The sequence below is a fragment of the Pongo abelii genome, chromosome 2, assembly GCF_028885655.2.
Source record: "Pongo abelii isolate AG06213 chromosome 2, NHGRI_mPonAbe1-v2.0_pri, whole genome shotgun sequence".
In the NCBI taxonomy this organism is placed as follows: domain Eukaryota; kingdom Metazoa; phylum Chordata; class Mammalia; order Primates; family Hominidae; genus Pongo; species Pongo abelii.
Genome location: NC_085928.1, coordinates 185,443,610 through 185,456,465, shown reverse-complemented (window position 1 = coordinate 185,456,465; position 12,856 = coordinate 185,443,610). Strand labels below are relative to the sequence as shown.

Below are 12,856 nucleotides of genomic sequence, written 5' to 3'. Positions count from 1 at the left end.
TTACAAATTTGTCAACTTAAAAAGATTCTTTAAGCAATGGAATTTTTTAATTTGAAGTAGTTCTTTTGAATATGGCTCAAACATTCACACCACTCATTTGCATACAGAAAAGCATTCCAATTTACAATGTGTGAATCTTGATGAATTTTACACTGAAAAATTTTTTTCCTCTTTAAGTCTATTCTTTCCTTCAAATTAAAAAAGATACTTGCTATCTTCTTTTCTATACCTTTTTAAATATTTTCTTTGATTTAACAGATATTTTATCTTTTTTGAGTGATCAAAAATAAAAATGTAGCAAAATAATTTCCTATTAAATTTTTCTCCTCAAAGCTGAAGTAGTGAAAAAACTACAGTATTAAATTATCTTGCTTTCCTAGTAAAATTATGTAGTGTTTTTGGTCTACATATGTCTATTGAACCTCGTTTTTAAAACAAATCACAAAAGTAAATAGACTTTCTATCAATTCAATGATCAGTTATCATATTCCATTAAAAATACAGTGCATTTATGAGACCCAGGTCTGTCAGAAGCGTTTGAGACTTAAATTCTCCAATATTTCAGTTGTATTCTCACTGTACCTCATTGCATGCTAGATTTCATTTGGATACAGGTTTCCTAAGGTGGTTAGGTAGGTAGGTAGGCAATAGATAGGCAGGTAGGAAACAGAAGTTAGGGAGATAAGGGTGAAAGAGTGGAGTGGTAGAAGGAGGAAAAAGCGGATTTTAAAATGTATTTTACATTCAATATCCATATTGAAGAGAGAAAATATAATGCTAAGGTAATAAACATTTAATATAGGAGATTGTTCCCTAATTCCAGATTATTCCTAGAAAGTGTAGAAAAAGAAAGATAATATGTATCATCTGATCCTTTTTTGTCCAGTGCCTGTCATCCTGTCTTCTAAGGAGAAATACAATAATAAGGTAAACACTATTGTGTGTTAGACTGTATCAGGGTTTGTAAGTCTGGTAACAATAGGGATAAGATATTTGAAGGTCATGCATAGTTTGCTGTGGTCTAGCTCTAATTCCGTATTATTATTATTATAAGCCATCTCAGCAAATTAGGCAATATGACACTTTTGTTGAGAAGCACATTATTGCCCTTGGCTTTGAAAATTGTACTTTGTCTACTTTAGCAAACTAAGAAAAGAAAAGAAAAGTAAAGCACTGTAATTAATGTGTATTTTACTTTACCTCTCCCCATTCATATGAGCCAATATTGCCAAAAGCCGTTCCTCCCCAAGAACAGAAAACGATAGTTCGGTCTGGTCTCCACCCTCTCTTAACTTTTGACATCAAGGCACGGATAAACGCTGTGATTATTGCGGTACTACTGGCCCATTCTTGTCCATTATAACTGTGTGCGGTGTGATGATGGCTGCCAACTATGATATACCGGTCTGAAAATAGAAAGGGACAAGAGCCATTTAAAAAAATGTAAACCTTAACAATAAATTTAATGACATTTACATAATTCTATTGCACAACTGAGCAACAATTAGGCAAAATTGTTCTAATAATTAAGACTACTTTAATTTTTTTTGCCCACTGTCTTAATTCACACATCTGTGTATATCAAAGCAGAGGCAGCTGCTGAACCCAATTATGAATCCAAAGCTTAGATCCATATTACTCTCCTTTAGAACATGAATATTAATTAATGAAGCATGTAAATATGCCACAGTGAAACCCTTATCTAACATTTTTCCAGACTTGGAATGGGAAGTGCCCTGTAAACAAACAATGTATGTATGCTCAGTAAATATTAATAAACCATTAATACATTTAAGAAGGCGCTTTAAATATTAAAAATGTGGTAGTCATGTATGGATTCTGCAATAAATTAATTCCACAGGGAATTAATTACAGCTTCCAACTTATAATTTTAGGCCCTCTCCTTTCTGTGAAGAAAAAAAAGTAAAATTCACCAATATCAAAAGTCATTCAACTGTTGTAAAAGTTGCCTTTTACATATTTTATTTCATACAATCATTCAAAATTTATTAGATACACTATTAGGAGAGCCTTCCTAACACATGGAAGTAGGTTGTTCAATGCACATTACTGAATATTTTCAATAATAAGGCCGAAAATGCCCCTCAAGAGTTTCCTTTGATTTTGTTGTCAGTGAATGTTATTGCTAATAATAACATACCAGAATTTATCTGACCAACTATCTTCACACATCTGTGCAAAAATTTTTCTTCATTGAATATCATTTTATTACCAGATGTCCCACAACTGGATGGTAAATTGTGCAGACCGTGAATCCAGCCTGCTTGGGTTAGAATCCAGGCTTTGCAAGTCACTAGTTTTGTGACCTTGGAAAGCTTAATTCAACTTTCGATGCCTTAGTATTTTCAACTCTAAGGTAGGAAAATAAATAGTACATCCTCCATTTATTTGTTCTAAGTTTTAGGAGTTACTATTTGTAAGCCACTTTGAACAATGCTCAACACAAAGTAGGTCTTACACATGGGTGGAATAAATGAATCACCCTTTGACTTATAACACCAAAAAGCTACCTTACAAGAAATGCCACAGTATGAAGATATTTTAGTTTTCCACACAGGAATTGGCAATGGATTTGATCTGCCAACATTTTATTAAGGTTTAATTAATGGGCAGTGGCTCACACCTGTAATCCCGGTACTTTGGGAGGCCGAGGCAGGTGGATCACGAGGTCAGGAGTTCAAGACCAGCCTGGCCAAGATGGTGAAACCTCGTCTCTACTAAAAATACAAAAATTAGCCGGGCTTGGTGGTGGGCACCTGTAATTCCAGCTATTCGGGAGGCTGAGGCAGGGAATTGCTTGAATCTCAGAGGCGGAGGATGCAATGAGCCAAGATCATGTCACTACATTCCAGCCCCGTGATAGAGCAAGACTCTGTCTCAAAAAAAAAAAAAAAAAAAAAAAAAGATTTAATTAATGGTATACATAGTGTGAGAGTGTCTGCAAATGTTAAAAACCCAAGAATTTATTCACTTATCTCCCATAAATGTCTCAAAATTTTGCTTGGAATTGTCTGCATTCTAAATAAACCATATCTAAGAAACAATGCTAATTGATTATTGTTTCTAATCTTCAAAGTTATTAAATAAAATGTCATGTAAATAGTCAATTTTTTGTAAAATTCAAATAAGCAAAATTTGAGAAGCTTTGTATATTATACACTGAAGAATACTAATGGTAAAATTGATTTTTTCAATTCCAGGAGTTTATTTTATACAGTGAATTTTCTTCACTCTAAAGCTAGTATAATTTGTACAACTGGGTTTTCCAATAACAACTTGTGAATGTATCAGTGATGATAAACATTCTAGTGCTTCAATTGAGAACCTTATGATGGAAATTCATTGAAATTCAATAGTAACAATTTTCAAATTTATTTATATCTTGTATTTAAAGAACTATAATCAGAGGTTGTTCAACATTGTAACTGTAAAGAAATCAGAGAAAATAACTGGCTTTCATAAACTTTGTAAGAGTTGGCCAGCAAGAAACTGGGAGGCTATAAAACTTGTTCTTAAAATTCTGAGCTAGCAACTAGGCCAATTTTACTAAAGTCATGGAAAATAATAATTCTCCAAGGAGAACTTGCGTAAATGTCCCAAAATCAACAGAAGTAGCAAAAGTGTAATAAAAAGATTGTTACACGCTACACTGTATAATAGGCACATTAGACAGTAATATGTGATTCAGCCTTACAATGTGTTTGGAAGTATTGCTATTAATCTCTTAATTAGCCTACATAATATCTGAAGATTCCATTTTTTCCTTTTTTGAGATGGAGTCTCTCTCTGTTTCCCAGGCTAGAAAGCAGTGGCACAATCTCAGCTAACTGCAATCTCCGGCCTCCCAGATTCAAGCAATTCTCCTGACACAGCCTCCTGAGTAGCTGCAGGTGACCATTTTCATAAGCACATTGAAAACCTAAAGCCATGCAGACATTTGACAAATTTGGCAATGGACCAAGGATACAGAGTGGGACATAGAATAAAACTGGACAACTAAATTTGGAGACCAAAACTTTTATTAATAAAGAAAAACACATCATTAAAAACTAAAATCTTTCTTAGCCAGGCACACTGGCTCACCCCTATAATCCCAGCACTTTCGGAGGCCAAGGCGGGTGGATCACATGAGGATAGGAGTGCAAGACCAGCCTGGCCGACATGGTGAAACCCCGTCTCTACTAAAAATACAAAATGAAAAATTAGCCGGGCTTGGTGGTGGGCGCCTGTAGTCTCAGCTACTCAAGAGGATGAGGCACAAGAATCACTTGAACTTGGGAAGCAGAGACTGCAGTGAGGAAAAAGAAAATCATTCTTTAAAATGTCTTCTTGATAAAAATAAAATTTTCAATGGTGTTATGGTGAGTATAAGAAAAAAAGAAAACTTTGGCTTTTGTAGAACATGCCAGTTTACCAAATCTAAACTCTGTTTCTTGTTTTACCCCCTCCTGAGAGACCCCCACCTCTCTCTCTCTCTCTCTCTCTGTCTCTCTCTCTCACTCCCCACTAAGATTTATTTTAGAAGAGATATGGTAGGAAAGAGAAGGAAAACTCACTTCTTAGTTTCAAATTCATCTACTCTAAGAGTGGGACAAATTTCTAGTTACATCTAAAGTAGGATATTTAAGTATGATATTAAATTATTACAGAGCATTTCCTTGTAAAGTTTCATATAAAGTGTAGATTATAAATATTCAACACTACTTACCTGGAGATGTCAAGCCCATTACATATCCAACAACATTAGTAACTGTTTTCAATTTTGTGACTGTCTGAACTTGCATGCTGATGACTCTTACTTCTGAAAAAATAAAAATTTAAAGACTTTCGTTTCTTTATATTTTATTGTATTTTTTAAACCTTAAAATTTATTTATCCAATATCATCAGCAAAAGAATTCCACAGAATTGAATGTTCTCAGCCAAAGTTATACTTCTTCTGACAAATATTTATTCAATACTTTGTACAGATTCTATTTTAGGTGCTTGTTATGCAATGATGACTAAGATACAATTGCTAGCCTCTTTGAACCTCAGAGCCATAAATAGGCACTTCTAAACCTTACATTCAGTTCTACAATGAGGGTTCATTATGAGAGCATTTAGAAGACCTTCAGGAGATGCGGGCAACTCATATTTTTAAAAATGCAAAAAAATAGATTAAAATATTTCCAAAGAATATTGAATGCTTTTATATATTCAGATAAAGAATATGTGGACAATAACCTCTCCAGTATGACTCACTATTTTATTAACACTTTAAAAACGGTAAATAAAGCATTATACAACATAAAAGGATAAAGATTCTTAAAGCTGTACACGTTTTCATATATTAGAGTTTTTATTTCTGAGTTTGTAGGTCCCTTACCTCTATTCTAAATCTGTACTAATCGCTCTACCTATTTGAATTTTTCTGTTTATGTTTGATATTCAAAAATTTTGCAAATAAGGCAAAGACACCAATCAGGAGGGACTCTAGTCACAGAATTTACATAGTCTCTGGAGATGAAATGTGTTAATCCTGTATTTGACGGATCCTGAGAAGTCTGGGTTGGGAAGTGGTTCACAGGATCTTTAAAGTTTTCCTTAAAGCAGAGGTTTAAGAGTCAGGGCAGAGCGTGGCACATTTGAAAGCAGGTAATGCAAAGTAGCCACATTATACTGGCAGGCCTACAAATGTCACTTCTTACTGCTAGATAGAAATTGTAATAATAAATATATTACTTCTTTCCCTCAATGTACCCTTTCAAACAAATTAAATGGAAAAACAGTACACCGAATCCATTAAAATAATAACCAAAACAAAAGTAAAGAGGCCTTTAGAAAATGTCTGAGTGCCTTATCTAACTGTGAGTAAATCTACGTAAAGCCTGAGCATTGTACTTTTAATTTAGGTACTATGCATTTTCGTTTTTTTTTTCAATTAATAGACTTTGTTTCTTAGAGCATTTTAGGTTTACAAAAATACTGAGCAGAAAGTATACAGTTCCTCAATACCCTCTGTCTCCCAAGCCTCCTATTATTAACATCTTGCATTACTGTGGAACATTTGTTACCCTGATAGAACAATAATGACACATAAAGTCCATAGTTTACGTTGGGATTCACTTTTTGTGTTGTATATTTGATGGGCTTTGACAATGCATAATGGTGTATATCCATCATGATAGTATCATACAGGATGGCTTCACTACTCTAAAATCCCCTGTGCACCACCTCTTCATCCCTCCTTCCCTCCCTCTCTCCCCAGAAACCCCTGGCAGCAACCACTGATCTTTTTACTGTCTCATAGTTCTGCCTTTTCAAGATTGTCATAGCGTTGGGCTCATATGTTTGTTTGTTTTGACTGTTTGTCTAATTCCCTGCTCAAGGTTTGTTCCAAATGATCCACATAAGTGAACTTTATAGATCCTTTACCTTATACCTTTCAATGATCTTTCCTGCTTATTTTAGATATAGATATAGGTGAAGAATCTTTTCTGGTTTTCTAAAATTCAATATATTTTTGTCTAAGTTAGCAGTGAGAAAACCTCACAATATGTATACTGTACTACTTACAATATTACCTTGCATTAATATAGTGTTTAAAATTTACAATAACCATTTTCACACACATGCACTAATTCTTACTGGATCACATTCTTACTGGAAGTAGCTAGAGTGGTCATTGCCCAATTCCCAACAGCTGTTGGGGTGTCCTGTTTAGAGGAGGGATTGAGAGGTGAAGCCAGCTGGAATTCCTGGGTCAAGTGGGGACTTGGAAAACTTTTCTGTCTAGCTAGAGGATTGTAAACGCACCAATCAGCACTCTGTAAAAACGCACCAAACAGTGCTCTGTGTCTAGATAAAGGATTGTAAATGCACCAATCAGCACTCTGCGTCTAGCTAAAGGATTGTAAATGCACCAATCAGCACTCTGTAAAAATGCACCATCAGCTCTCTGTGTCTAGCTAAAGAATTGTAAATGCACCAATCAGCACTCTGTGTCTAGCTAAAGGATTGTAAATGCACCAATCAGCACTCTGTAAAAACGCACCAATCAGCACTCTGTGTCTAGCTAAAGAACTGTAAATGCACCAATCAGCACTCTGTAAAAATGCACCAATCAGCGCTCTGTATCTAGTTAAAGAACTGTAAACCCACCAATCAGCAGTCTGCAAAATGGACCAGTCAGCACTAAGTAAAATGGACCAATCAGCAGGACGTGGGTGGGGACAGATAAGGGAATAAAAGCTGGCCACCCCAGCCAGCAGCAGCAACCCGCCTGGGTAACCTTCCACACTGTGGAAGCTTTGTTCTTTTGCTCTTTACAATAAATATTGCTGCTGCGCACTCTTTGGGTCTGCAACACCCTGCCTCCTTGGGAACATGATCATCTCTTTTGTCCCAATGTGGATGCTATATTCCCACTCTAATTTTACTAAGACCCATAACTTCTGAATACCTGGCAAACAGAGTTGCAACTCTTTTGCTCACTTCTCTGATTGTTGATTCTGTCTTCATTTTTGCTTTTGTATATTTGGTTATATTTTACTTTATTTTCTGAGAGCTGCTTTTAAATTTCCTTCAGGAATCTTAAACATTTGTACTGAAGGATTTCAAATTATTTTATTCTGCTTTCTACATCTTGAGGTCTAGAACTATTTAAAAGAAGCACAGAGGTCAGAGAAAATAAACACAATCTTTTGCTCTGAGAAGAATGCTATATTTACATTGGATCCTTCCAACTGACAGAAGTACTTCCTTATGTATCATTAGGCAACGACTAGGTCAAAATAATGACATATTTACATAGCAAAAAGCTACTTTTCATCTCTTTATTTACATCCTCATGCATGTGCTGATCCTGATGCATATTGTTTTCTATTATTCCATACTCACATCTGAAAATAAATATGCATAGAGTCTGTTTATTTTCACTAGAGTCAGCACCATGATCACATTTAAAATTTTAATAATAAATATCAGAAAGATCTTGAATAAACTTCCTCTAAAGACACATCTGCTGCTGTTGGCATTGCTAATTTGAACAATCCATTGGTAAGGCAATATTACTCTTCATAGCAATAACAAAAGCAATCCTGTACTTAGAAATTTATCCTACAAGAATAATTCAACTCTCTGCAGTATAATCTATAATGGCAATAACAGAAAACAACATAAACATCTGAAACAGGGAAATGACTTAGAGAATTGTGATAAAATGTGTGGCTGTTAAAAATATAAAAAGAGTATTTAGAAACATGGATATGCTATAAGTGAAAAGAAAAGAATACAGAGTGATATACATAATGATTAAACTTAGGTAAAAACGTGTATGATTATGAACAAACTATGAAAAAGGAGAGATTAAATAGTGGAATAGAAATTGGGTTTAGCAGGCCCTCCCATATCTACTGGAGTGAGGCACTGTTGTAAAAAGGCTTGAACAAACCTGCACTCTGGGGTATGTCTCCTCCTCCAAATCCCCAGGGATGGTGGAATTAAAACCTAGAGAGATTGGCTCCTCCTAGTGTAGCACCTGTTAATGTTGGACCCTTTTTCACCGTAGAAACTTTTAGAATTTTTCTCTTTGTGCTTTTTGAATTTAACTATAAAATATATAGGTGTGTTTTTTTTTTCCTTTTTTTCTGGAAAAATTATTATTACTTTTTTGACCATTTTCTCTCTCCCATTTTTTCCTTCTTCTAATATTGTTTCTAGAACTCCATTTTAATCGATTGTATCTTTTAGCCATACTTTTGTATTTCTCTATTTATCCTTTTCTGTGCCTCTCTGGATCTAGAAGGTCAATCTGATCTTCTAGCTCTTGAATTTATTCTTCAGTTACATCTATCTATGGCTGTATCTATCTACCTACCCTATTACTATATTTCCTTCAGTTATCTTATTTTCCATACCTATTATTTCCTGTCATTTTTAAAAATGTTTTCTGATTTTTGTTTTTTATTGCTAACATATTTTATTCTCTTTTTGAGTTTAAGTTTAATCCTTATTTTAAATTCTTATACCATGTGTTCCAATATGGTAACTTTGAGTGGTATATGTATTCGTTGTGCTAATTTTCTTTTATGGTGGTTGTGGACCTCAGGATCTAGTTATTTTGGCCTGTGGTCCAGCATGGTATATCAGGGCCCAAGGATGGTGGGGATAGTGTCTAAGCGTGTGTGTGTGTGTGTGTGTGTGTGTGTGTGAGACACATAGTGTCTAAGTGTGTGAGAAGGCCTGAACATGAGGAGGAAAGCAACTGCCAAGGGAAATAATGCAATGAGATAAGACATTGAAGCAAAGTGAGAAGGCCATCTGCATTTAAGAGCTGAATAGCATATAGTGTTAGAGCCTGGGTGGAGTGGGGAAATTAACCACATTGTGGTAGGGGCAGACAGAACATTTGATATAGAGTGAATAGCCTGTATGTACCAGTGCCTAGGGTCGGATCCATTGTGAAGGGAGTAATGGCATCAATTGATTACATGCAGAGGATCTAATTACCTAAGTAAATATATTCCATTTAATGAGAAGGCGATTTCTAACTGCTAGAGAAAAGATTTACAAACATGGAAAGATAAATAAAACTCGATATTGATATGTTCTCATGGTTTATATATATATAATTTATTTTTAATTATATTTATCTTTAAATTATGAATTTAATATATTTTAATTATACATTATATATAAAACCAAAAGAACATATGAATTTATATATTTATATATATAAAACCATGAGAACATATCTATATGTTGTTGATTGTATATATATATCTATATATATCCATGAGAACATACATATATACAAAACTGTGTGTATGTGTGTGTATAACACCCGTGCATATAGATTTAAAAGTAAATACAGATATAAATCTGAGTGTATAGATATATTTTTATATATTTACATACAAATATAATATTAAAATATAACTATATTTTCCTAGTTTTGTTCACTGAGTAGTATGGAGAGAAGCAACACTTTAATAGCAATAGATGAATCCAGATCTGGTTTTCTAGACACTATTCTCCACTCAAAGGACCTAGAGTCTTTGGAGAAATGGCTGATAACAGAGCTGGCAAAGGAAAAGTACAAGATGATTTGGTACGTCTTACGGTGCCAAAAACGAAGGAAATACATGAAGAATAATGAGTACATGCCAAAGGACACAGAACCCAGCTGAAGTTGCTATTACTGCCTAACATTTGACAATTTGAGTATCAAGGTACAAATAGTACTGGTTTATAACCTATTGAATCTATTATGAATATAAATCCTAATTAAGTAATGACTCAATACTGGCGTGTGTAAATTAAAAAAATCATACTAAGAAATGAATAGAAAAAAGGAAAAATCTCTTCTTTACAGTGAAATTTCAACTAATAAGTGTGAAGACGATAAAATTACAGCTGGAAGTGGTGGCTCATGCCTGTAATCCTAAAGCTCTGGGAGGATCCTTTGAGGCCAAGAGTTTGAGACCAGCCTGAGCAACATAGCAAGATCTTGTCTCTACAAAAAAAAAAAAAAAAAAAAAAAAATTAGCCAGACATGGTGGTGCATGCTTCTAGTCCTAGTTACTCAGAGACTGAGGCAGGAGGATCATTTGAGCCAAAGAGTTCAAGGCTGCAGTTAGCTAAAATGGTGCCACTGCACTGCAGTGACAGAGTGAAACTGTCTTAAAAACAAAACAAAAAAAGGAAGTTGGAAAGTCATCATTGGCATCATCATAGAAATGACTGGGCAACAAGTGTCATTGAACACAAATAATAGTGGCTAAAGATAGCAGGGGTTTGGGGCAGTATGCTACATGATTTCAAATGCTTATTGAGTATAAAAGAAAAAATTATAAACTAACTTCAATAAGGAGACCTGGCAGTCACCACCTTAATCAAGTGATCAAAGGTAGTAGCATCACTAGAGATGGGACAAACTGAAGCAGAGTGAGAAGGACATCTGCTTTTAAGAGCTGAAAAACATACCTCGTTAGAGCCTGAGTAGAGTAAGGAAGTTAACTACACCATGGTAGGGGCAGGTAGAACATTTGATGTAGGGTGAATAGCCCATATTAGACAGTGACAAAGGTTGGATCCATTGTGGAGGGAGTAATGGCATCAACTGATTACAAACAGGGGAACAAATTGTTCCCTGGTACATGGTAATATCATGCACCAGCTCATAAAATGCAATAGGAAAAACATAGTCTCACTCTGTAGTACTACTGTTAAAGATTCAGAGCCTGAATATCCTCATGAGAAAACATCAGATAGACCCAGATTGGAGGGACAATACTGTAGATAATTGGTATGGAATCTTCAAAGGTAGCAAAGCAAAGGAAGTCAAGAAAAGACAGAAACTCTTCCAGGTTGAAGGAAATGGAGGATTTGACAACTTGGTGCGATACATGTGCCTAGTTTGGATCTTATTGTGATTTACGATATTACTGGGAAAATTGAAAAATGTTTAATTGAGTCTGTGGAATGCCTGGTAGTAATGTATCAATGATTAATTTCTGATTGTGATGGTTGCATCATCTGTGTAGGAGTATGTTATTGTTTGTCAGATAATTCACTGACAAAGTCAGAGATATTCACTATGTTTGTAATTTGCTCTTGAGTAGTTAGGAAAAAATACTTTTATTCTTGAAACTTTCTGTACATTGATTTCAAGATAAAAAAAAATTCACGGTTGAAAGTTGTAATTAGAAACTCCTGGAGAACATTTAGGGGCAGTTAATTATTCAAAAAATTGCTGCGTGCGTGCGTGCGTGTGTGTGTGTGTGTGTATGTTTTGGTAGTTAAAAATTACATTTCCAGCCCACATTTACCAATTTCTGCCTTTTATGTAAAATTTGATGACAGCTTTAATTATGACATGTAAAGTTTAAAAGATTTCAAGACATAAAAATGTGTTCCACTCAGAGAACATTTGTATTCAAATAGGGTGAGGGGTGTCAGAGCTAAGAGACATGAAATAGCTGCCTCTCTCTATCCTTTAATTTCATCATGTGCAGAGAAAAATAACTACTGCCAATTTTATGGTCCAGAGACAATTCTGTCTTGTATTTTTGTTGCAATTATTAAGAGCCAGATTAATTGGTTCCCAATCTTCTTCTTCCGTGATAACTAACAAAGCTTCATTTCCACCTGTATTGTGAATAATTATACCAAGTATCTAGAAAAAATTCCAATCTTATTCAGAGAGATGTGAAGAATAACACTTGCTGCTAACTCTGAGTCTCAGTTCCAATAATTAAGCATTTGTTAGTTTCCTAGGCCTAGTTCTTCTAGAGTCTCTAAGTTTAATTGAATATTTGTCCCATTATATATACTTGAGTCCCTTTCTTGTCAGCCTGGCTCTAGAAAATAACTTCTTCTAGGATTGGACTTCCAGATTGTTCTTTCATTTTCTTAATTTTCCTGATCCTCACGGGGACTAGAATCTGTTCTAGAGGCACAGTTTTGATGATTGAGATGCTGTGGTCTGCAGCTATCTTTCCTAAATGCCAACTGTTTGCCGGAAAATCTGCATATAAACTGCTTCTAGATTCTCTGTCATCATAACTTGTAAACTTTCAAGTACATATAGCTATCCCCTGATTGTCTAATACATGCATACACATTTTCACATCCATATGTGCAACTACTCATGTGAGCTTGCATACTTTTGGAAAAACAATTAACGTTGAATTAAATTGTATTCTTTTTATTTAGTAACTAGGAAGATTTATGTATGTAACTAGGAAGATTTATTTATGTAACTAGGAAGATATTTTAAATAATATGAATATGAGAAAAAATAACTTTTACTCTCTTTGTATCCCTCAGAAATGTAAAAATTGACAATTTTT

General features: G+C 34.6%; 1 protein-coding gene across 14 annotated transcripts in view; it reads right to left on the bottom strand.

Annotated features, from left to right (window-relative positions):
- The window catches only part of NAALADL2 (N-acetylated alpha-linked acidic dipeptidase like 2), a 1,370,084-nt gene that overhangs the window by 330,012 nt on the left and 1,027,216 nt on the right, over window positions 1–12,856 (bottom strand). For all 14 annotated transcript variants that reach the window (XM_063722339.1, XM_063722336.1, XM_063722335.1 and 11 more), the window contains 2 exons: window positions 4,730–4,822; window positions 1,201–1,406 (listed from right to left, as the gene is read on the bottom strand). In XM_063722339.1, the coding sequence (XP_063578409.1) occupies window positions 1,201–1,406; window positions 4,730–4,822 (299 nt within the window). The remainder of the gene's footprint in view (window positions 1–1,200; window positions 1,407–4,729; window positions 4,823–12,856) is intronic.